This window comes from Notamacropus eugenii, chromosome 1, assembly GCF_028372415.1.
Source record: "Notamacropus eugenii isolate mMacEug1 chromosome 1, mMacEug1.pri_v2, whole genome shotgun sequence".
In the NCBI taxonomy this organism is placed as follows: domain Eukaryota; kingdom Metazoa; phylum Chordata; class Mammalia; order Diprotodontia; family Macropodidae; genus Notamacropus; species Notamacropus eugenii.
This window is the reverse complement of record NC_092872.1, coordinates 444,858,288-444,881,688: the sequence shown is the minus strand read 5'-3', so window position 1 is coordinate 444,881,688 and position 23,401 is coordinate 444,858,288. Positions and strand designations below refer to the sequence as shown.

The following is a 23,401-nucleotide window of genomic DNA, read 5'->3' as shown; positions in this document are numbered from 1 at the left end:
CTCAAAGTTTATGGCTTTTCTGTATATTCTAAGTGGATGGAGATGTGTCATATGAGTAAGATATCTTTAGCACATTCATTCACTCAGCATGTCTGCTCAGCCAGGTGATAGTAAATTTAAATGGAGAGAGCCCACTCATGGTAAGGGAGTGGAGAGAAAAAAGCCACCCCAGCCTCTGTGTCAGTTAGTTGGTATTGTTTTTGAACAAAATGTTACTTTACATTCCATCCCTTCTGTGCAACTTGGGCTTTCTGTTCTAGTATTCAATGTTCTAGGATTCTAGTTTTTAACATTATGTCTCATGTGCTTTGTCTCTTGCTCATTTTCTGTGAAACACACAATTTGCCTAAAAGAAAGTGCACACAGATATTTGAGTGTGGGGACAAAACGCACAGACACGGACACACAGACACACACACACCCCTCTCCCCCAGTTCCCAGATGGCAGGGACCTTTCTAGTTGTTAGTCATCTGAATTCCAAGGCAAATGAGATTGTAGCCTAGAAACCTGATTCTGATGGAGAGGAGGCTCTCTAGCTTAGGATCAGTGTTTGGAGAGAAAAGAATAGGAAAAAGTTTTGGAGGTGAATCCTCCACAAATAAATATTGGTGCTTTTGAGAGTATCAGGAAAAGTAGCTAACTGCCCTGAAGAATAATGCAGGGCCTTGAGAAGTAGCCTCAATTGTTGGGGTTCTTGTTCCCATTAAGATGTCATGTTATCTAGGGGTGGGGTAAGATTGGAGGGAGTTATCAGAGGACATTCACTGGACTGCAGAAAGCAGGATTTCCTATACTCTAAGAACGCAAGGCCTCTTTCCTATTAAGAGAAAGTCTATTTCTTCCTTTAGAAAAACAATTTGGGTATTTATCCATTCTGATAGTCAGGAAGTTCTTTAACTTGGACAATGATTTATGCTTCAAGAGTTTTTTTTTCCCCTTGTGCAGATAGAGAACAAGCTGGTCATGATTATTTTTATATAGCATTTTGTCATAGGTGTGAAAACTTGTTAGACTGTTTCTTTTCAAAGTAATTTATCTTCAAGTATGGTATGAATTTCACAAATTCTTAAATCCCTGAACCATTATAACTAGCCCTTAGAACATGGAATGTTCTGGGAAGGGACATCAGAGTATGAAGTCAGAGTTGAAAGAAACCTTAGAGATCATTTAGATCAGCATTTCCTTTTATAAGGAGTTACAGAGAAAAATGACTTGCCCAAGGCAACGCAGTTAGTATATGAAAGAAAATGTACTAGGTTTTGTTGATTTTTGAGTTGGATCTTCCTTTCCATTTCCTTCAGCCTTTTCCAATAAGTTTTCTTTAAATTATGGCATAGTGGAAGGAATAATGGATTGGGGGGAGGATGGGAGGTGGTCAGAGGACTGATGTTCAAACTGTGGTTCTTCTATTTATAGGTCCTTCATTATACCCTTATGACCTTGGGCAAGTCACTTTCTTTCTCTTGGCCTCAGTTTTCTCATCTGTAAAGTGAGATTAGAGAAAATAATTTCTAGGGTCCCTTCTGACTAGTAGTAGTAGTAGTAGTAGTAGTAGTAGTAGTAGTAGTAGTAGTAGTAGTAGTAGTAGTAGTAGTAGTAGTGGTAGTAGTAGTAGTAGTAGTCATCCAGGATTCTGAGAGGCACTAATCATCAGACTGAAGATTAGCTTGGTTGGTTTGCCCTGTTTTTCTACGTAGGATTAGCTTTAACACAGTCTGTCCTTCAGGATCTAGATAGTTTATGGTATCTTTCCACAGCGCAGTTCTAAAACCATGTCCTTCTCTCCCCACCCCTCACCCCCCAAAAAAAGAAAGAAAAAGCTTGGCTTGTTTGAAGTCTGGGGAAGCCAGACCTTCCTTGTGTGGGTGGGGAGTATGGGGACACATACATGAAATACTGGCTATATAACTTGCGGCCCTTAGTGTTAGCCATTGTAAAGTTAATTTCCAGTTCTTGAATCATTCTTGGAATCTGGCCACAGCTTGATTTCCATATTAACACAACCTCTTTAGTCTTTTTCATTTTTAGATGTTTTTGTTTATATGGTCTACATGTGTGACCAAAGGAAAGCCACTTAACCTCTCTAGGCATGTTTTTTTTTCTTCCAGCGGTAAAATTTTTTGGTGAGATCATATTATCTCTTAAAATGTTCCCTTTAGTTCTGAAACTGTGTACTTACATTTTGTAAGGTCCTTTGCATCTCTAAATCCTTGGTATTTTGTGACAACTTTGGGATGTATTTATGACAAGTGATATTAGTCCCATTTTAAAGAGGAGGGGGGGCGCTTTTGTCTTAAATTGAAGAAAGTAGGATAGGTGGTATGAACAATCCTAAGAATTATATAAGGGGGTTCATGCTTCAGGTATGACTGGATGATTTCTGAGGCCTTTTCTAGGTCTGAAATTGTTTAATTTTATAACATTTGTTAACAGCATTAGCGTCCATGGTACTTTATCATCCCATCAGCTTCCTAGCAAACAATATGCTTTACTGCTTCACCCACAGAGAGAGCTCATAATATACTCAGTCTCTCTGAAAGTTTTTTTTATTGATGAGGCAGATGGATCTGGAACTGTTGGTTTGACTGGTTCTAGTGAGCTGATCTTTCAGTCTCTGAAACAAAGTTGAATTCTGTGTTCTGTGGTCCCTTCTAGCTCTTTCATTGTATTTTTAAAGATTCAGCAAGCTCTAACGTTATATTTCATGGCCCCTTCTAATTCTAATATTCTTTGTTGGTCTGACATTCTGACTCAATGAAATTCAACTCTTAGATTTTTTTTCAGCCTCTTTCATGGTAGCATGTGTTACTGTAGCCACAGGTAAAGAAGAATTATACTGTACTAACACTGCACTGTCAAGCACACAGAAAAATCCCTGTTGGATTACAAGCTACATCTTTCAGTTGGCCATTCTTATGTGAGATGTAGCTGAGTTATTGTAATCTATTTTTTAAAAATTGTTTTGTTTCTCTGAACATGAAATTGTAAATACTGTAATTTGTGGTGGAAAGTCATTTGGCAATAACCTTCATTGTTTGCACTGCTGAAAAAGAAAAAAAAAACACCACCAGCCGAGGTGTATTCTCAGTAATTTAATATATGATTGTACTTTGGGGATTGCTTGTACCATGGAATTTTTAACATGGGGTAATAGACTTTATGGCTCCAAACTGTGACTGTGAATTTGACTCCAATGCTGTTTTGTATCAGATCTTGCCCCTCTTTCCTGCAGACTTGTATGTTCCTTTTACCCAGTGCTTTCATAAGAGGTTTCTTTGCCAAGGTTCCTCAGTGGAGCAGGGCCTCTTGGGAATTGCCCATCCAGGGGACACTGAGCCTTGGCTCTGCTTCTCTCCCATTCCTGCCCTGTGTTCTCTGCCATAGACTGTCCTTTGGTTCTGCTGTTGTCTTTGTAATACCCTGCCAAATTATGTTTCCTTTACTTAACTTTAAATAAAAGCTTCTGGCTTAAAAAAAAAAAGAAAAAGAAAAAGAAAGAAAATTGGGTGAGTTATTTCATGAAGATCTGGATTTTCAAAAAAAACTTGTGAAGAATCATGATGTTGGAGGTCCTTTCCTATTTGGGGTTTCTTCAGTTCTAAAGATAATAGTAGCTGCCATTTTGATAGTGCTTTTGTGTTTTACAGAATGCTGTCCTTATCATTTATTTCCTTTTCTTTATCCTTTGAGGTAGATGGAAAGTTATCCCTACCTCACAAAGAAGGGCCTTTGAGGCTCATGGGGAAATGACTTGCCAAAGCTAAGAAACAGCAGTTTATGGACTCACATTGAGGTCTCTTCTCTAATTTTTCTAGGACTTTTTTCTGGATCATTATGTATTTAAAAGAGCCTTAGATTTTAGAGTTAGAAGACTTAGCTTGAAAAAAAGGTCCTTTTTGCTACTTCCTAGCTGTGTGACCTTGGACTACTCACTTGAACCTCCTTGATCCTATTTTCTTATCTGTAAAATGGGTATAGTGACTCTTATATTCCCTGCTTTTCAAGTGCTGTAAGGTTCAAGTGATCAGGAAATGCATACAATTCGAACATTTATCAAGCACCCACTGTGTTTAAACACAGTACATTAAAGCACTGTGGCAGACATCTTTGAGCACTACCAGTTGTTATACCACATTGCCTCTTGACTCTAAATCCCAGGCCTCCTTGTTTTGTCTTGGTGTTTCCCCTGGTAATGTCCCTCAGTGACTATGAGTTTGAGTACTTCATTTTTCCTTTCTAGACTTAACTGACTATAAAAAAAGACTACACAATCTCGAAGTCTCCTTTAAGTTCTAATTTTACATTATCTTAAAATCATAAAGGGCTGACTTCCCTCTGGTGAGGCCTGAGGTATCTACACAAGGCTGACGCCACCAACTGGTATAGATTGAAAGGGAAATTGCAGGGTCATCAGTGGGACAAGGGCTCTTTACCTAGGACTAGTCTTTTGTTTTTGCAAAAATTCCCCATTATCTTGAGAGCTGCTTTGTGTGCCTCCTTATTCTCCACTGCTAACCTATTTTGTTTGACATTTAGGGAAGTAGGCACATGATAGAAAATGATTTGTAGGCTCTTTGAGCTTGCCCTGCACTTTCCTCACCTCCAGGCTGGGTCTTCAGGCTCATAGAATGTCTCAGCGAGGGCATTCTGATAGAGAACTCATGGAATCAGGAGGCCTGGATTCCAATCCCAGGTCTCCTGTTTTCCTCTCCTTTCCTTCTCTGGGTTTCATGTCCTGTAAAGAGGGATAACACTTGTTTTTCTTTAGCCTTGGAGAAGGGTAAGCAGCAGTGTGAAAGTTGCAAAAAGGCAGGTTTCAATTTAGGAAAAACTGGCAACAGGCAGAACTGTCTAAATCAACAAACATTGATTAATCTCTATGTGCCAGGAAGTGTGCTCACTTTGGGGGGCGCAGGTTTAAAAAGAAAAAACAAAAATAACTCTAGCCCTCAAAGAATTTACATGCTAATGAGAGAGACAACATACATAAGTTAATATGCAAGATCAGTACAGAACGGAGGGAAGATAATGGTAAAGGGGATGGCAGGAGGAGCTGGTGGGATCAGGAAAGGTCTAGAGGGGCTTAGTCTTCCAAGAAGCCAGAGGATTCTGGAAGTAGAGGGAGCACATTCCAGGCCTTGGGACCAACCAATACAAAAGCATGGAGGTGGGGTAACATTATGAGAAACATAATGTAGATCGCTGTGGCTAGATTGTATAGCGTATGGAAAGGAACAGAATCAAACCTGATTGGAAGGATGGAAAGGGGCCAGGTGTGAAGAACTTTAAATGCCAGAAGGTTTTATATTTGGTCCTAGATGTAATAGGGAGCCACTGAAGTTTATTGAACAGAGGAGTGATGTGGTCACATCCACTTTTTAGGAAACTCGTTTTGGCAGCTGTGCAGAAGGTGGGTGGGAGTGGAGAAAGACTAAAGCAAACTAAGGTCAGGGACAGTCATTCAAACTTGCCTGTTATTGTATCTCCTGCAAGTAAGACAAAATATCATTCTAAATTTGAGGACTCATGCTGAAGACTGAGTTTGGCCCTCTAACTATAGTTTGCTGACCTCTGAGCAAGAGGCAGGGGGACCAATTAGAAGGGTATTCCAATAGTCCCAGTGAAAGGTGATAACTGAACTAAGTAAGCTGTGTGAGTGGAAAGAAAAGGAAGTATGGGAGAGTTGTTTTAAGGACAGAATTAATATTTGGCAGCTGATTGGATATATGGGTAAGGAGGATGACATTGGAGTTTTGAACCTGGATGACTGGAAGGATGTTGGTGTTTTTAAAAGTATGAGAAGAGGGGAGAGGTTTGGAATACGTTCTATTTTGAATATGTTGCATTTAAGATACTTACGGAGCATCCTTTTTTGAAATGTCCAACAGGCAATTCATGAATCAGAGACTAGGGCTAAAGAACTGGGAATCATCTAAATAGAGAAAATAATTGAACCCAAGGGAGTTGGTGAGAGACACAGACAAAGAGATCTAACATTTTATTACCCAGTTAGTGCCTAAGAGGCCAGTTGTGAAGGGGGGGTGCACTGTTCAAGGGGCTTCTTTGCCAGGGAGACCTTATTTTGTAGCCCATTCTGTCTTTGCTGGAGAGAGAAGGTATTGTGCTCTTTGCTTCTCTCTTTGGAACACATGGGGCAGGGTGGGTACCTGATTACATGATGGGAGTGGAGGGCATTTGTTTCTTTGTGGACTTTATAGGCCTGTCTCACTAAAACATACTATTAAGAGTTAGAGGGGAGTTCCCCTTCTTATTCTATAGCCATTTCCCTTTTCAAAGTCTCATCTTGAAGAGAGTGTGACTTTTTGTAAAGAGCCCTGGATTTGGAGTTGGAAGACTTGGGTTTGAATCCTAGCATTGGTCATTATATGTGATCATGGGCATTTAATCTCTTCCTGGGACCTCTTCTATAAAGTAAGGGGGCAATAAGGCCTCCTGGTTTTTCTTTGGCCAGTACTAGAGGAGAGTCATAGTCTTTTCCCTCTGAGGAACTACTGTGAGCCAAGGATCCAGGTTCAGTCTCCCAGTACTTAATAAATGCTTATTGACAAGGGAATATTTGGTGGCTGTACTGGGCATGCTTTCAGGGAGACCTGTGGCCCATCTGGAGGTTTCAGGAGCCAGGCTAGGAGGAAATGAGCTACCAGTTAATTTGGTAAAAGTCTTCCACAGTCCCCTTAACTTAGCCCTGAAAAAAGCCTCAGTTCTGTCCTAAGTTTACTTTCCTACTCCACAAGCAGTTGAAAGCTCATGGCATGAGTTAATCTTTTGGGGCAGAAGGGGTGTTGAACACTGAATCAGTTTAGGAAGTCATTGCCTAGTGGGAATTTATTTGGAACCAGCACACTTAGTATTCTGCCTTTGGCATTAGGATGTTCATCCCTGAGAAATGCATAGGGCTCAGATAGCTGCTTTCTGAGGCTTCTCTTAGCTTAAGAGTGGGCTGCTCTTATTCTAGGAGGTGGGTTGGGAAGTAGTGTGTAGTGAAGAGCACTGGGTCAGGAAACCCAAATTCTAAGAGTTGGCCCTGTTAGTTGCAAGACAAGTCACTTTACTGTCATTTTCTCTTCTGTGAAAAAAGAATTAAAACAAAAATGAGTGCCTACTGCTGGGGATCCAAAGACAGTCCCTGTCCTCGAGGAGCCTCTATTCTATACCATCCTAGTATCACTTGCACAAGGATCTTTTTTTTTTTTTTTAATTTTGAAAACCTTAAAGCATTATAGAAACATGCACTATAATTTTCAAATGAGTATTCTAAATACCTGATTATTGGGTGGGGAGAGGTGTGACCTACTATCAAAGTATCCCTTGAGCCCCCATTCTAGAAGGATCCTGTGGAGAAGGACAGAAAGGATTCCCATAAGCAGCAGAGTGTAAGAAAACCCTCTGTCCATAAAATTGGAAAATGGTATAATCACTGTCCCAGTAGAAACAACTATAGGAGAAGCAGCTTCAGCGACCTGGGGTGACGATGCCTGGAGGAAATCTGCTTTTTTGTATCTGTCCCTACTCTGGACCTGGTTTCAAATGCCAGCTCTATTGCTCACTGCCTTTGTCAGCTTGGGCAAGTCACTTCCTATCTATGGACCTTCAGTTTCCTTATCTCTAAAATGAGGCTGTTGGACTAGTACAGGAGGTATAAGCCTTGGGTCTGTAAACATGTTAGGAAATTTTAAAAGAATGAATTTCAGTGTAACTGGTTTCATTTGTAATCTTCTATATTTTGTGCATTTAAAAATGTTAATTCCAAGAAGGCTTCTTCTTTTCATCTTCCACAACACAGATCAAGGTTAAGCTTTCTAATGTTCCAGTTTTATAACTGTCCTACTACAACCACCCTACTTACTGGAGATCCTTATAATAACCTGACATGGACAGTAATAGCCCCTTAACAGGCCCCATGTCCTCTGCTCTTCACGTTGCCTGAATAAGCTTTTATTTGTAGACTTGGTCATTTCCCTTCTTTGCTCAAAAATCTTTAGTGGTTTAGTGACCTGTTATTACGAGATGAATAGAGTTCTGAATCAATTTGTTTGACAGCCAAGGCCTTTTTCTTAACCTTCCTAGCCTCATCTCCTAATCCTGTTAACAAATTCTACAGTCCAATAGAACTAGGCATCTCTTCTCAACTTCCCACCATCCTCCCCAATATACAATTTACATTCTCCATGCCTTAGCTCATGCTATCCCTTATTCTTGGAATGTCCTCCCTTTTGCCTGTTCAATCCTTACCCTGTCCCAACCTTTTAAAACCCAAGTCATGCTATTTCCATGAGACCTTTCATCTAAAATAACCTTCCCCCCAACCACCTTGGAAGAGTGCTGTTTTACACATCCCCAATGCAGTCATCTTGTTTGTATATATAGTTGTTTGTATTTTATTCCTTTATTAGACTGTGAGCTCCGTGAGGGCAGGGAGCATGTCTCATCCAGACTGTATATCTCTCCGAACAGTAGGTGCTCAATAAATAATTAATCTCAATCTTTGCTTTTGGTGATTTCTTCCATGGTGCGCTAAACCTCAATAACTGAAGGGCTCCCAAATGGAAAAGGGATGATTTTTCTTGTAACATTAAAGGAGGGAACTGAAATAAGCAGAACTTAGAGATTTGGACCCATGTACACGGAAGAACTTAAAAGCTATTCAACAATGGAATGTGTTGTCCCCTATATTTGAGTTCCTATCACTGTAAGAGTTTAAAAGGAGACCGATTGGAAGACTAGTGAAGTCACACGTAGGGGAGAAAATCACAGCCACTCTGTGGGGAGTCCCCTTTAACCTCCAGTTTTAGGATCATAGATTTAGAGATAGAGGGGATAGTTGTCTTCATCTTTTCTATGAAGAAGGAGGCTTAAGGTCACGTGTATGGCAAATAGTACCACCGCTGGGATCTGAACTTGGGTCCTTGGATTACAAAGTCATCGTTCTTTTTAGATGATCTGGCAACCACAGAAACCAGCTATGTTTCTCTACCATCCAGATAAGTTTAGAGTGAAGAACTCAATAGAAGCACTGAATCTGGAGTTAGGAGTCAGATTTAAATCCCCACTTAGCTTATTTTAGACAAGTTACTCCCTAACCATCATTCTTCTGTGAAAGGACAGTGCCACCTATAAACTACCTCTTCATAAAAACAGTGGTGTAAGAAATGTGAGCAGGATAAGGATGAAAGCAGCAGTGTCCGGTATAGAAGAACCAGCTTGTGAAAGATAGCCCCAAGGTATAGGACCCCAATCTCTCTTAGAGAGAGGATCTTTAGGCCACTAATACAGTGCAATTGAAAACTTTCTGATATATTGTTAATGACACTGCAGATTTCAGAAGACATAGAAAGTGCACAGGATGTAAGAGAAGCCTTGCTTGGGCTTTCTCTCATTTCCTATATTTTTTACCTTTCCACTTAAAGAGGAATAAAACTCATTTGGCTTAAAATAGGTATCCACTGCTAAGTCTCTTTTGGAGTAGCCACTACGCTTCTAGAATCTGGGGAACAAGCAGATCTGAACCTGTAGTTCTCTTTTCCCTCAGGCCCACAACATGAGATTATGGCCTTGTATCTGCGTTCATGACTCATGGAAACATGAATAAATCCATTAATTTTGATGAAGCTGGTGTCAGAGGACCTGGGTTTAAATTCCAGTTTTGCCACTTACTAAAAGTTTTTTAGATTAGATGGATACCCCCCAACCCCCAATTTGGTCCTCACATTCCTTATCCGGAAATGAGCTCTAAGGTTCCTTCCTGTGACCAGTTCAGTAAACTTTTATTAATTATTAATCATTAACTATATGCAGAGCACTGGGGGAAATAGTTTAGATAAGATACTGTCCCTTAACGGAGCTTAAAGCCAGGACGATAAACAAAGACATTCATATGCAGTATTATTGGAGTATGTTAAAAAGGTAACAGACTAAATTATGATATCTGTTGGGCAAACCTTCCTGGAAGAGGTAGCATCTGAGTTGGGCTGTAAAGGCTGGTTAGGAATTTATCAGGTGAAGGAGAATAATTTGGGATTTGAACTCGAATCTTCTGATTGCAAATCTAGTTCTCTTTCCACTGCACCTTGAAGAGATTTCTGGCTTTGGGAGCAGCAGGAAGAAAGCAAAGAGCATGTCTGAGCTTATGTCCAGTGCAGCCGAGGTGTAGGGCACATGAAAAAGGGCTGTAATCCTATGGCAGAGGGCCTGGACAGTCAGACTAATCCTGGACCTGGAGTCATTGAAGTATTTTGAATAGGAGCCATATAACCAGACTGGCATTATTAAACCAAGATCTGTCCTGAAGAGCAGAATGAGCTCACCAGCCTATTGGCAAGTCTCCTGCCACCTCCTCTTGGAGGCCTTATACAACCCTCAGCCTTGGCTTGTACCTTCCTTGTACAGAAGATACAAGTATTATAGCAATTTGTTGCCTCCTAAAACTCCTTGAGAGCCAGAACCAAGGCTGTGTCTCACCCACGGCTGAAAGGTGTGAACGGGATTATGTTGGAAATGATCTCTGAACCAACCCAAGGTCAGGACCACATTGTATTTGTGCCTTAGGCAAGGTTTGAAAAATGTGTTATCTAAGTCCGTTGGTGGCTTTGAGTCTTCACTATAAAAATATCATTTAGTGGAGAATAATGGAGTTTTTTCAGCACTGAATCCATTTCAGAACATTTTTAATCCTTAAGTGATGGAAACCATTCTTTAAAAGGGGTAGAGCCACAAGAGGCCTCCAATTACTGATATCATTGAGAGTGGGGAGACTTTCATTTAATTCTTCATAGATAGCCTTCATTTAGCTGAGTAGAGGGGACTGGCCACTTGTCTACGCATTACTCTGCTGGGGCTGGGAGAGAGAACGGGGCATGGTTGGGGACTGGCTAATGAAAACTTGTGGCAAAATGATCCAGGAATACTTCAAGAAGAGCCATAATTTTTCATACCTCAACACTTTTACCATCTTAATGACTTGAATGAGTTAGTTTGGTTTAAAAAAACAAAAACCAGAAAAACTTCATTGCCCAATGGATAACCTTTGGTGACCAGCTTCTCCAAACTGTAACAGACTGGTCCAGGACAAAAGACACACAGTCTGTTCCTGGGTCTCCTGAACTTGAAGGCTTTCCAGTTTGGTAGGAACTAACCCAGCTTATGCTCACTGGAGCTTTCAAGACAAATGTCAATGGAATGAATGCCTATGCTTATTAAAATGAAATAAAACTGAAGAAATGATAATAATAATACAATGTTACTGGTTTATATTTCAATTCATAAAGTTTACACACTGAAACTACCCCAGCACAATGTCCACACAACTTAATACTGGACGCACTTAGAGTTGTTTGGGTGATTGATTAAACAATTAAGATGATGGAAGCAGTTAAGGAAAGAGTTTGGGTATACAGCTGCATGTCACCTCTGTCATCACAGGTCACATTAGCGAGCGTTAGTACAGTCAACAAGAAAAGAAGTACAAAATAAACCAAGTATCTTTATATACAAACCAGTGTCTCTTCTTGTAACCAGCTTGCTCACACTGCACACAGGGTAAAGGAAAAAAAAGTATCCACTGATACAAGAGAGATTTGTCAGCACAACATAAACCATTATAAATTAAAAATGAAAGTGAAAATAACAATCTTTAAAAAAAGGAACAAGGTGCTAAAATCTTCATTCCATAGCTTTCAAGTGAGAACTTCAAGCCAGTGTGAATGGGGAGAGGCCCACGCATAGGAAGTACTCTGAGAACAGGGCTCCTGAAACCCGGCTCACAGATCCAGAGTCTGAGCAGGTGCGATGTCCCGGAAAGTCAGTGAAAGTATATAGCTGGTGAGTCCCAGAGCACCACTACCTTGCTGCAAGTGCAGATAAACATACATACACATCCCAAAAAGACCAACTACATGTGTACAATTCAGTTTCTCCTCATTCATACATAAGTGCAAACTAAAAACCTTGATGTTGGGGAACTCATCTTGCCATGGGGGAGGGGGGGGAGAGAAGAAAAAGAAACAGCCCTCAAACGGAATCAGTTGTCCAAACAGCCACATAATTAGTTACACGTCAGTCCTGGTGTTGGGATCCCAACATGGTTGATTTTGTGTGGGCTTGGGAAAGACTAGTTAGATCATATGACATAAGTAAAATGACATTTGCCCCAATTTTGATTATTTCACATCTCACATTCAAAGACAAGTCACCCAAGATGGAACTATGAAGTCATTTGGCAGCTAGTGCTTTAAAAAAAGAAAAAAAAAGAATTGCATAGAATTGATTAGAAACACATAAATGATGCCAAACAGAAAAATGTGCGGTGTGTTGTCTAACAAAAAACCAGATGGTGCCAACTATAGTCATGAAACCCTTTTTTTCCTTTAAAAAAAACTCCCCGGATCCTACCTGGAAGGACCCCTTAGAGACAGACTTGTGTTCTTGGTTAGTGACATTCCACCCCTGCCATGCTCTATATGTATACATACATACATACATACGTGTGTGCAAATATCTACACACATATATATACATGTGTGCATACATGTATATACACAAACGTATATGTATGCACACATGCGCATGTATGTACACACACACATGGACACACACAAATTAAGGTAAAAAAGTTCCAAACTGACCAAAAGATGCCTACACCTGTAATGTAAACTTGGTGGCAGGGTATGTTAAGTTTTCATACCTACTTTGACTGAAAAAGGCCTCTTAGGGGGTCTCAATAGAGTGCTTCTCTGCAGAGTTTCAATCTAGCTAGAACACCTGTTAAATATCAGTAGTATGGAGAGTCCTACACAGGAAGCCTTGTTTTGCATGTTTCCATCCACTTTATCATTGATCTATTAAAATCCTGACATGCTGCTGTGTTTCTAGGTTATATACATTCTGGTCCTCTGACATGTCACAGAATCAAACATCTGGCCGAGGAAGGCAGCCAAAGGTGGTGTGTGTTAAGAAGAAGGTGTCTCTATCTGGCAGTGTTGCCTCAACAAGTCTCTTTCCCTTGGACACCAGTCACTGTCTTTATAGAACTGATGGTTCGGTTGAACCAAGTCTTCTTGGCAGCCTGGACCTCATTTAGTGCGAGACCCAAATGGTGTTCCAGGTCCTGAAAGAGAAAACATATAACCCACAATTACATGTCTGCTACTGCCACCAGCCAAATGACCTGATGAAGCTAGGAGACTTGAGTGTAGCCTTCCGCTGGCTTGGAGTCATGAAGCTCTGAGTCCTCCTCAAGACACCTACTTAACTGAGTAACCCTGGGCAAACCATTTCATGAGGCAGCGTGGCCTAGTGGCTGGATTAAGGAAAAAATGAGTTCAAATCCCACTTTTGCCACATCCCATTTGTGTTACTCTGGGCAAGTCACTCTTTAAGTTAGGAGAAGGGGACCACCACTATAGCACTAGTAGAGGAGGTTCTCCCTCTACAGAAGCAATCACAGGTCTACTTCTCAAGGTGGATGGGAGGCTAAAACGAAGGATTATACCCAATGGGCTACGCATATGTTAGGAACTATTATTGTTACTGACGTTGCTTTACAGAATCATAGGATATAGGTATTGGAAGGGACCTTAGCGATAACTTAGATCAAATGGGTCCCATAGCAGAGTTAACCCTAGGTCCTTTTACTCCAAATTCAGCTCTCTTTGGTACACTATGCTACCTTCTAACATTAAAACCCCGCACTATAAAGCTGAGTATTTTTTGGCCAACTGCTTATTTTTAACAACATTCCTATATAGTCAGCTATTGCCCTGTAATATTTTGCCTAAAGTTGTTTCTTTCTAGTGCCAGCTGAGCTCAAATGCCAAGATCTTGGTCCTTAACATCTTATTAATTAATTCTCTGTCACATTCATGTACTCAATTCATGCAATGAATCTTCCATTCATTCAGCTGAAAAGGTCTTTTGTGTTCAAGACACGGTAGAGGACACAGAAATGGAGAAGACAATGCCTCTGCCTTGATGTCCAGTAAGTCTTCCTTTATAATACAGGAGAGATAAAAAAAGAAACGTCCAAGTAACTCTGAGATAGCACACAAATCTGAATCGAGCTTTGCTTTCTCTTCTCGACCCCCCCCAAATCTGGTTTGTAGAAAAACTTATGTACATCTTTACATTTTTTCCTTTCAAAGAAATATCACTTTAAGGATGTGGCTTACAATGCTACCAATATGAGTAAAAGACAGTCATGACAAGGGCCACGTAAGTACAGGATAAAGTTTTGTTGCTACATTTCAATGGCATTTAAACACCTATCCTGTGACATATTTTGAAAGAAAAAAGCCCTCCAAACTTTCTTTGGTCATAGAAGGAAGGGGGCTGGGAGATAGTGGATAATACTTTTCTATCTTGAACATGAAAAAAACCACAGTGCATTTGATCTGGCTGATCATCTTGTACCTCTTTAATGTACCTCCAAATCATTCCCCTAAATCTCTAGGGCAAGTCTTGAATGTCTTCCCCTAATAATTCATACCAAGGTGCAGTTTGCTCCCGCATCTCCTCACCTGGATTTTGCATTCTGCTTCAACTAGCTGCAGTTTGGTTTGTGCTAATTCTAGCTCCATTTCCCTCAGCTGGTTTTTTAATGTCTCCTTCTCTTCATCCGTGTCTTCATCTGAAACCTCTGTGGCTGAGCTGATGACCTTCACACGCCCTTCCTTGTTGAAGAACTCTCTGCAGCGCTCACAGTCGTCCACCTTATGCTGAAACCAGAAGGCAGACAGTTAAGGGCAGTGTCATTGACTGGCCCACAGGCAAGGAGGGATTACTTTTGTCCCCCTTTAAAAAAAAAACAACTTATTACTGGTATTTTTGTTTCTTACATCACCATAGTTATCCCACGTGTTCCCCACCCCCCCCCCAAACCTGAGAGCCATCCCCTATGACAGTATTTTCATAGAGAGAAAAAAGAAATCAGCTCAGCAGATCGCTTCATTGTTTAATGTTAGTGGGCCTCCCCACTTCACAAAGGGGTGTATTGGGGATGTCCTCTCATATCTCTTCATTTCAATCCTGCTAGATCTTTATAGTTTTGTTGCATTCACTTCTGGTGTTCTGGTTTGTGGTTATTTCCATTTACTTTGTTGTAATTACTGTGTATGCTATTTTCTTGCATCATTTCTCCCAGTACAGTAATGTTCCATTACATTCATGCACCACAAATTTATTTAGCCATGCCTCAATTTGTGGACATCTACTCTGTCTCCCAACACTTTATAGGTATTTTGATGTATATGGAAACATTTTACAGAAAGCTTCCTTGCAGTAATGGAGTCTGGGCATTTCAGTCACATTATTCGCAAAATTCCAAATTACTTTTCAAAATGGCTTTAACATTTCACAGCTCCACTAAAATATATATATTATATATACAATATTATATTTATATATATAATATATATACATGTATATATATACATGTACATATATGTTTAGGGTGCTTATCCTTCCACTACCTCTCCTCTTTTACCTTCATGAAACAGCCATACAATGTAGGAAACGTCTTTAAGTAATCTAGATCAGGTTTTGATATAAACTGTAGCAATAGGTAATTTCATGTAATGAGGCCATTTCTGTGTTTTAGGTAACAACTTCTGAAATCGCTATGGTTAGTGATAAAAAAGCTTTTGGGCAAGAAATCCTGTATATCACTAAGATTATGAATCCTTGCAGTAAATGGAGAATGGAGTATTGCTGGAAGAATATTTTACCCAGAATTTTGTGCATGAAAGCCGCAAAGGAAAATTGAACACAGATCATAGTATATAACATAAGGCAGGAAGAGACCTTGGAACAGAGAATGATGGAGCTGCAAAGTACACTGGGACAAAGAAAGGCAGAGTTGGGCTGCCCCCGTGCTTACTAGGCACTAAGTTTACTGATTAATTGCTACCACATAGTTAATTCAATAGAGTTGCTGAAGAAGTAAAAAAAAACGGAAAACTAAACTAGGTGACCGAGAGAACAAGAAGCTTTTCATCTAGGATCACTGCAAAAAAAGTGACCGTTGGGAGTTATACATAATGGAGTCTCCTGGTAAGTTAGTTTTCAAAGGCAAGGCTAAGTGAGAAGCCTAGAACGTTTTGAAAGGGACAGTCAAAGAAAGTTCCGTGAAAGTGCAAAATTGCAAAAGCGTAAAAAAAGGGAGACATAGAGTACGTGACACTGGATTCAGACAGGATCATTCATGCACTTGGAACCTAAACTAAATTAAGGCCTTGATTTCCTAATTCTGCCGGGGAAGTAGAATAATGAAAACCACGGGCTGCAATGAGAGTTGGCCCAGCATGTTGAACAGCTGACTAGCTGCTGAGATGGGGGATGAGGTGGTGGCGGTGAAGCTGTTACTAATCTGTGTTGGGCAGCATTTATCTGCAGATCAATACTTTGCTCTTGGTACTTAAAAAAAGACTTTTAGGGCTGGAAAGAACAGAGTCTTGTAGGGTCATAGATTTAGAGGTGGAAAGCCCTTCTGTGGCAATCTAGTCCAAAGCCTTCATTTTACAGAAGAGATAACAGAGAGAGGGCCAGTTATCTAACTAAAGTCAAAGAGCTGGAGACCACAAGAAAGACTTAAGCTCTGGATCTGCCATTTGCATTGTCAGCAATATTTTAAAGAAATTCTTTGTTCCCATCTGAATTAGGCCAGACCCAAGGCCCTTGGAGCTCAAAGGTTCTGAGTCCTTGGGACCTTTCCTATGATTGCACAGCCCTGCAGGAAGCAGTCAGCTGAGGACCCCCCAATTTAGGAAATCTCCTCAAATCAGTACCATGATTTAATGAACCTGTCAACTTTCCTTCTGCAGGGATCTTCTTCCTATAGCCTTTTGGTATGGAGGTGACTCTAAGTTCTTGGCGGCTCTACAAAATACAGTGTGAGCACCAGCAAGTACTCATGAGACCACACTATCTTTTTTTGTCAGAGAAATAGAAAGATGTCTGTATGTCTGTAGCATGTGTACACACACACACAATATGCCCCTTCATACACTAGTAACAGGTTCCATTTCTAATTATCACGTCTGATATAGCAATGTAACATCCTTTTGAGTTCAATAAAGTGATTCCACCTTATATGAAAGTCTTTTTCTGATTTGTAATAGAAATTACAACTAGAAGGGATCTTACAGGTCCTTTAACCCCTTCTTTGGATAAATGAGGAAACCAGGGAAGTGACTTATTTGAGGGTACTGTGAATTTCTGATGGAGCTGGGAGTTAAACAGTTCCTGACTGCTAACCCAATGGAAAAGAAAGATGAGTCTTTACCTACAAGAAAAGAACTCAAAAGAAAGCATGAAAGAAACTTAAGTGCTTGTTCTGGCTCATAACATTCATCAGCTGTGAGACCATGCATGGGTAGCTTAGTACTTCTAAACCTCTGGTCTGTTAGGAGAACTGCACTTGCTCCACCCTGATGGGCCCTCAAGCCACTTCCATTCCAGAGTCTAACACCTTCTCCATCTTGAACAGTGTGTTCTGTGTTTTACCATGTTATGTTCTCAGGTCTATTCCTTTTCTAACATTTTGTGATTCTGCTCCTCAAGGGCCTTATAACATTGCAATCCCTAACAGTGAAGTGAAGTATTCATGGTCCTGCCCCATGGGAAGTAAGATTTACATACAATTTTCTCCATTTTATTTCCATTCCACATCCCTGGAAAATGTCATTGCCATTGTCTGTCCTGTCTAGTAGTTTATAATGATTAAAGTGCTGTAAATAAAACTCGCAAATTAAAAGCAAATTATACCAATACACTAAAGAAAGCCACTTACCCGAATTTTCTCAATTTCTGCTTTATTCACTGACTGCTGCTTTTCCAATCTCTCACTCAACTGGGAACAAATCTAAGGGAACACAATCCAGGAGACACTTGAATCAGTACAGTCATCTATGCAAGCTAAGCTTATGACTCACTTAAGGCCAAAGATGGGCAGTGGGACATTCAGGGATAATTTGGGGGGGAGGGGAAGGATGACTGCTATTTAGGGGTGCCAGGAGGGCCACAAAAGTTGGAACATTCAGAATGTTAAGTTCCCTTAGCTGTGTTAACACTACTCTCATGTCCCCTAGGGGCAAGTGCTAGCTGATCCCTGAAAATATGCTAAACATACAAAGCTGAATGAGGAGGCATGGCACAGGAGAAGACAATTACTACTATATATTCACGTAAATCAAATCAAGCCAGTCCAGAGGGAAAAGACAACATCTAGTAGTGACAAAGTTTCAAATTCTAAGATTCTACCCCTAGACGTGTGTCTAACTAGTGTTAATAGAAAAGAGATGGGTAAAGAGTTTAAAAGTTGAGACACAAGGGACAATGCAAAGAGCACTGGATTTAGAGTTAACAGGCCTATGTTTGAATCTCAGGTACCAGCATTAACTAGCTGTGTTACCTAGGACAAGTCCCTTAACCCCTCTGAGTGTCAATCTCACCATCTGTAAAATAGAGATAATAGTAAAAATTACCTAACAGGATTGTTGTGAGGAAAGCTTTTGGAAACCTCAAAGTATTATAGAAATAGGAGTTATTACTATTACTTCAGAACTTAGGAGAGAGGAATAGGTTTCCCCTAGAAAAACATCTGCCAATATTCTCTACAAGTGAAGGTAGTATACGTGGACCAGTGGCACATACCTGCTTGTAATCACCAATGATGGAACTGTTTTTTTTAATCTCTGACTCTGCTTTGTCCAGCTCCCGCCGGCACATTTCTTTCAGCTGCAGGAAAAAAAAGGAAAAAGGGAATAAGCAAAGTCCTGAAATATAAGCACCACCAAGAACTGTGTGACTTCTTTTGCAAGACTCTAGAGAAAAAATCTAGAGAAAGACTCTAGATTTGGAGAAAGATGACATGGGACTGAGTCCAAAGCCCACTATGGAGCCTAAACAGATGGTCACTGCATCCTTGGGCTCCAGTTTCCTCACCTGTGAGACTGAGATGATGATAATAATTGCATTTATATACTTCCATTTTGAAGGGAAAGCACTTTGGAAGTCATTATTATTCATAATAATGATGGTGATAATACTCTCACTACCTAAGGTCTGTTATTAGAAAAACTGTCACATACCTTCAAACACCATGGAAATGGGTGTTATTATTATCAATTTTTGGTATAACCAACTATCCCTTTCCTTAAGTCAGTAGAGGGGAAAGCACGAATTAGTTCAAACCACAGTCAGTCAGTCAAGAAACATTTATTAAATGCTTATCAAGTGCTAGGGATACAGAAAGTCTGCAAAAGACAGTCCCTGTCCTCAAGAAACTCATAATTTCATGGGGAAAACAAATATGTAAAAACAAGCTATAGAGGCACAATAGAATAGGAAAAATAAGAAAGAAGACATTAGAATCAAGAAAAGGTAGGAAAAGTTTCCTTTAGAAGAAGGAATTTTATTTGGGACTTGAAGGAAGTTAGCAGGTGAAGATAGGGAGGGAGAGCATTCCAGACATGGGGGAAAGTCAGAAAATGGCCTGAGCCAAGAAATGGAGTATCTTATTCAAAGAAAAGCAAGGAGGTGAATGTCACTGAATTAAAGAGTATGTGTTGGGGAGAAAGATATAAGAAGACTGGAAAGGTAGTAGTGGTGGTGGTGAGGGCTTATCCTATCCTTTGAATGCCAAATAGATTTTGTATATTTGTGGATGCAACAGGGAGCCACTGAAGGTTATGGAGTAGGAGGGTGACATGGTTAGAGCTATGCTTTTGGAAAATCCCTGGTGGCTAAATGGAGGATGGCATGGAGTGGGAAGAGACTTGAGGGAGACAGATCCGTAAGAAGGCTATTGCAATAGTTGAAATGTGAGGTGATAAAGGACCTGCATCAGAGAGGGAAGCAGCATCAGAAAAGAGAAAGGGGTATATCTGAAAGACATTGTAGAAATAAAATTGATAGTCTTTGGCAACAGCTTGGATGTGAGGTATTGAGGAGTCTATGATGACACCTGGTTTGCAAGCCAGAGAGACTAGGAGGATGGTGTTGCCCTTCACAGTAACAGGGAAGTTAGGAGTATAGGGTTTATGGGGAAAGATAATGGATTGGGTTTTGGACATATTGACTTTAAGGTGGCTTCTGGTTATGCAGTTTGAAATGTCTAAAAGATGTTTCAAGAGGTTAAGATGGTCAGCAGAGAGGCTGAGAAGAAATAGATAGTTCTGAAAATCATCAGGATAGAGGTGATAAGTAAATCTGTGGCAGCTGTTGAGATCACTAAGTAAAGTAGAATAGGGGGAGTAGGCGGCCCAGGATAGATCCCTGTGGGGCACACTCATGGTAAAAGGGTGTGACCTGGATTAAGGATCCAGGAAGACTGAAGAGTGATCAGATATGTAGGGGGAAAAGCAGAAGAGAGCTGTGTCCCAAAAACCCAGAGAGAAGAAAGTATCCAGAAGAATGTGATAGACAGTAACAGAGGCTGAAGAGAAGTAAAGGAAAGTGAGGTTGAGAAAAGGATATGGGATTTAGCAACTAAGAAATCAGTGGTAACTTTGGAGAGTGGAATGATGAAATTAAAAGCCAGACTGTAAAGGGGTTAAGAAAAGAGTGACACAAGAAAGCAATGGAACACACTGTAGATGGGCTTTTCAAGTTTGGCAGCTAGAGATAGAAGAGATATGGGATGGTGTTTCATGGGGATGGAAGGATCAAGTGAGGGTTTTTGAGGATGACTGAGATAGGCGTATGTTTGTGGTGGTAAAGAGGAGCCAGTAGGGAAGGAGAGACTGAAAATAAGTGAAAGAGTGAGGATGCTAGAGGGGTGATCTGTTGGGAGGGGATGGGAAGGGTTGGGATAATGCAGAAAATCCAAAACTTTGCTTCAGGTTTTGGGCACCATCCACAATGGTCCATGGGTTGTCCCATGCTCAGCTGTACACATCAAATTCTAAGGGACGGATACAATGAGGCTGGTATTTCATTTTTTTCCCTCTTCTCTAGATTCTCAGGAGATGTTAATAAATGAAGAACTAGCCAAGAATGAGGATGGGTAGCAAAAGATATTTTACCAATTAGTTACACAATGTTATGGTGCATCTGTGTGAGGGTGAACTCTGAAGAGTTTCTCAGAGTAAACGAATGTTAACTTGCACATAAGAAGTGATATACAAGATTGATTTTCTATGAGACGTGTAATCTGAAAAGATGGGACAGTTATGCAGGAAGAGTAGACTGAAGGAGTTGACAGCCTGAGTGCTGTTTATGTATATATATGCATCGCAAGAGCCTTCAAAGAAGGCCTCAGTATGTCTGGTGGGGTTATAGGAGGCCATGAACAGAGAAACACAGGAGAAGGGACAGAGGGGCTGGGGTCTACACTGCTGGTATCAAAGATGTGTCCCCTCAGCCAGATCAACAAGGATTCCTATGTCTGTCTTTCTGTGTAGCTCTCACAGAATCAGAAATGCCACTGTTGGGAGGAACCTCAGATATCACTTAGCCCAAATTTTATGGATAAAACAGGTCCAGAGGGGTGGGGTAAGACTTGCCCAAGGCCAGTCAGATTCATTCACAGAACTAGGATCCAAGTCTAGTTCTGAAAACCCCTAGTACACTGCTTGACTTCATGTCACTTCCCATAAGGCTCTAGAAATCAAACATTGAGTTATAGTAATTCTTTCTTGCCATATCAAAGAACGGACAATGACTTAGAGTATCTTTTAACTATTAAGGACCATTAGGCTTTAAGCAGTAAATAAACAGAACCTTTGGAGAGAAACATAACCCAGCTGTCTCAGGTTTTTTCCATGCCACCAGGAAATACAGCGTTTGCCCTCTGATTTCCTTTTAGTCCTCAGTTATAGTATGACAGTGTTCAAATGCAGTTTTTAACACCTGAGAGGAAGCTTAGAGCTACATTCTTAAGGGTAGACAAGATTTTGAAACCAAAAATGTTTAGAAGATAGATTATCAGAGCTAGAAATGACCTTGGAAAGCACCTAATCCTATTAATTTCACAGATGAGGAAATCTGAATCTTAGATTGGAGAAGTGACTAGCACAAGTATCCATATGCAGGACTTGAACCTTGTCCCTTGTCCTCAGATACAATGCTTTCTCTGCTCTACCCTATGCTGCTCCCACATTCCTTTGCTTTCCAGGAGCAGGAAGGCTGGGAGCAGGGGAGAAGAGGGAATTTGGGGGCCCCAAGACACATCACCTGAGCAGACTCCTCTTCCAGCCGCCTTTTCTCTTCCTCTGCATCGATCAGCTTCTGTTTGGTCATCAGCAGCTCCTTGTTCAGCGCATCTGCCTTTTCTTCAGCCTGCAACACAGACATATTACACTGGGGGTTGTCAGAGAATCTTGGGGAGTTACAGCTGAAAAATCATCTCATTTAGCACTCGATTTAAAGATAGGGAAACAGAAGCCAAGAAAGGAGAAGGAAGTGCCTGTTGCTGAAGGCTGCACAGCTGCTTAATGGCAAGGCAAGGGTTAGATCTCAGGTATCCTGCCTCTGTGCAAAGTAAAGTTTTCTTGACTTTTGCCTACTGAGGGGATGGTCCCATTCCTCATCATCCAGGAATGACTTCTCTTGTTCTGGTGATTTCTTCCATCTGATCATGAAAGGATCTGGGACTTTTTATTCCCTGGGTGAAAAGTTGTATCTTTTTACTTTCCACTTGAAAGTACTCTGCTTGAAAAAAAAAGAACTTTGCATGTGGATATTCAAGAGCTGGCACCAGAATGAATCACTGAACAAGTTTTAAGACATCAGAAAAAATTATTATTGTGAGAAACTGAGCCTAAAAGATAGTAGGCCTTCATATAAAGGCTGAAAATGACTAAGTATGCAAGAGAGAAAGGCTCCTTCCTGAAATGAACTACAAATTGTACTTGCACCTATTGGAGGGGGACAGACAGTTGCAGCGACAACTGAATGGTAATGGACTGGCAGGAATTCAACAGACACAGGAGGGGAGGAAGAGCATTTTATGTGAGGCAAAGGGGCAACAGCAAGCACATGAGGATGGGGAGGTAGTGTGTGTGTGTGTGTGTGTGAGTGTTAGTGAGTATGTATATGTGTGTGTGTGTGTGTGTGTGTGTGTGTGTGTGTGTATGTTTAGATGTGAGACAGAGGGTAGTTCTATCTGGCTTGAACATAAAATATATGATGGATACTTGGCAATAATAGCATTGAAAAGGTAGGACTGTTCCAGATTGTGGAGGTCTTTGAATGCCAAACAAAGGAGTTTGAACTTTATTTCACTGTCAGTAGCAAGCCACTAAAAAAATTTGAGCAGAGGAATGGTATAGTCAGCTCTTTCCCTACATAATGAAGACTGGTCTAAATGACAAACAGAGAGCCCATCTGAGTAGGAAGAGATAAACAGAAAGACCTATTGGTGGACTACTGCCAAAGTCTAGCAGTGGA

At 40.6% G+C, this 23,401-nt stretch overlaps 2 protein-coding genes across 5 annotated transcripts in view; one reads left to right on the top strand and one right to left on the bottom strand.

The window, feature by feature from the left end:
• The window catches only part of STRBP (spermatid perinuclear RNA binding protein), a 165,822-nt gene extending 148,721 nt beyond the window's left edge, over positions 1-17,101 (top strand). The window contains exon 18 of the mRNA XM_072631856.1: positions 16,834-17,101. Within this exon, the coding sequence (XP_072487957.1) occupies positions 16,834-16,850 (17 nt within the window). The 3' untranslated portion in view covers positions 16,851-17,101. The remainder of the gene's footprint in view (positions 1-16,833) is intronic.
• The window catches only part of RABGAP1 (RAB GTPase activating protein 1), a 217,273-nt gene continuing 205,117 nt past the window's right edge, over positions 11,246-23,401 (bottom strand). For all 4 annotated transcript variants that reach the window (XM_072631849.1, XM_072631850.1, XM_072631848.1 and 1 more), the window contains exons 22-26: positions 22,187-22,291; positions 18,665-18,748; positions 17,802-17,873; positions 14,533-14,730; positions 11,246-13,124 (exon numbers count right to left, since the gene is read on the bottom strand). In XM_072631849.1, the coding sequence (XP_072487950.1) occupies positions 13,002-13,124; positions 14,533-14,730; positions 17,802-17,873; positions 18,665-18,748; positions 22,187-22,291 (582 nt within the window). In that variant the 3' untranslated portion in view covers positions 11,246-13,001. The remainder of the gene's footprint in view (positions 13,125-14,532; positions 14,731-17,801; positions 17,874-18,664; positions 18,749-22,186; positions 22,292-23,401) is intronic.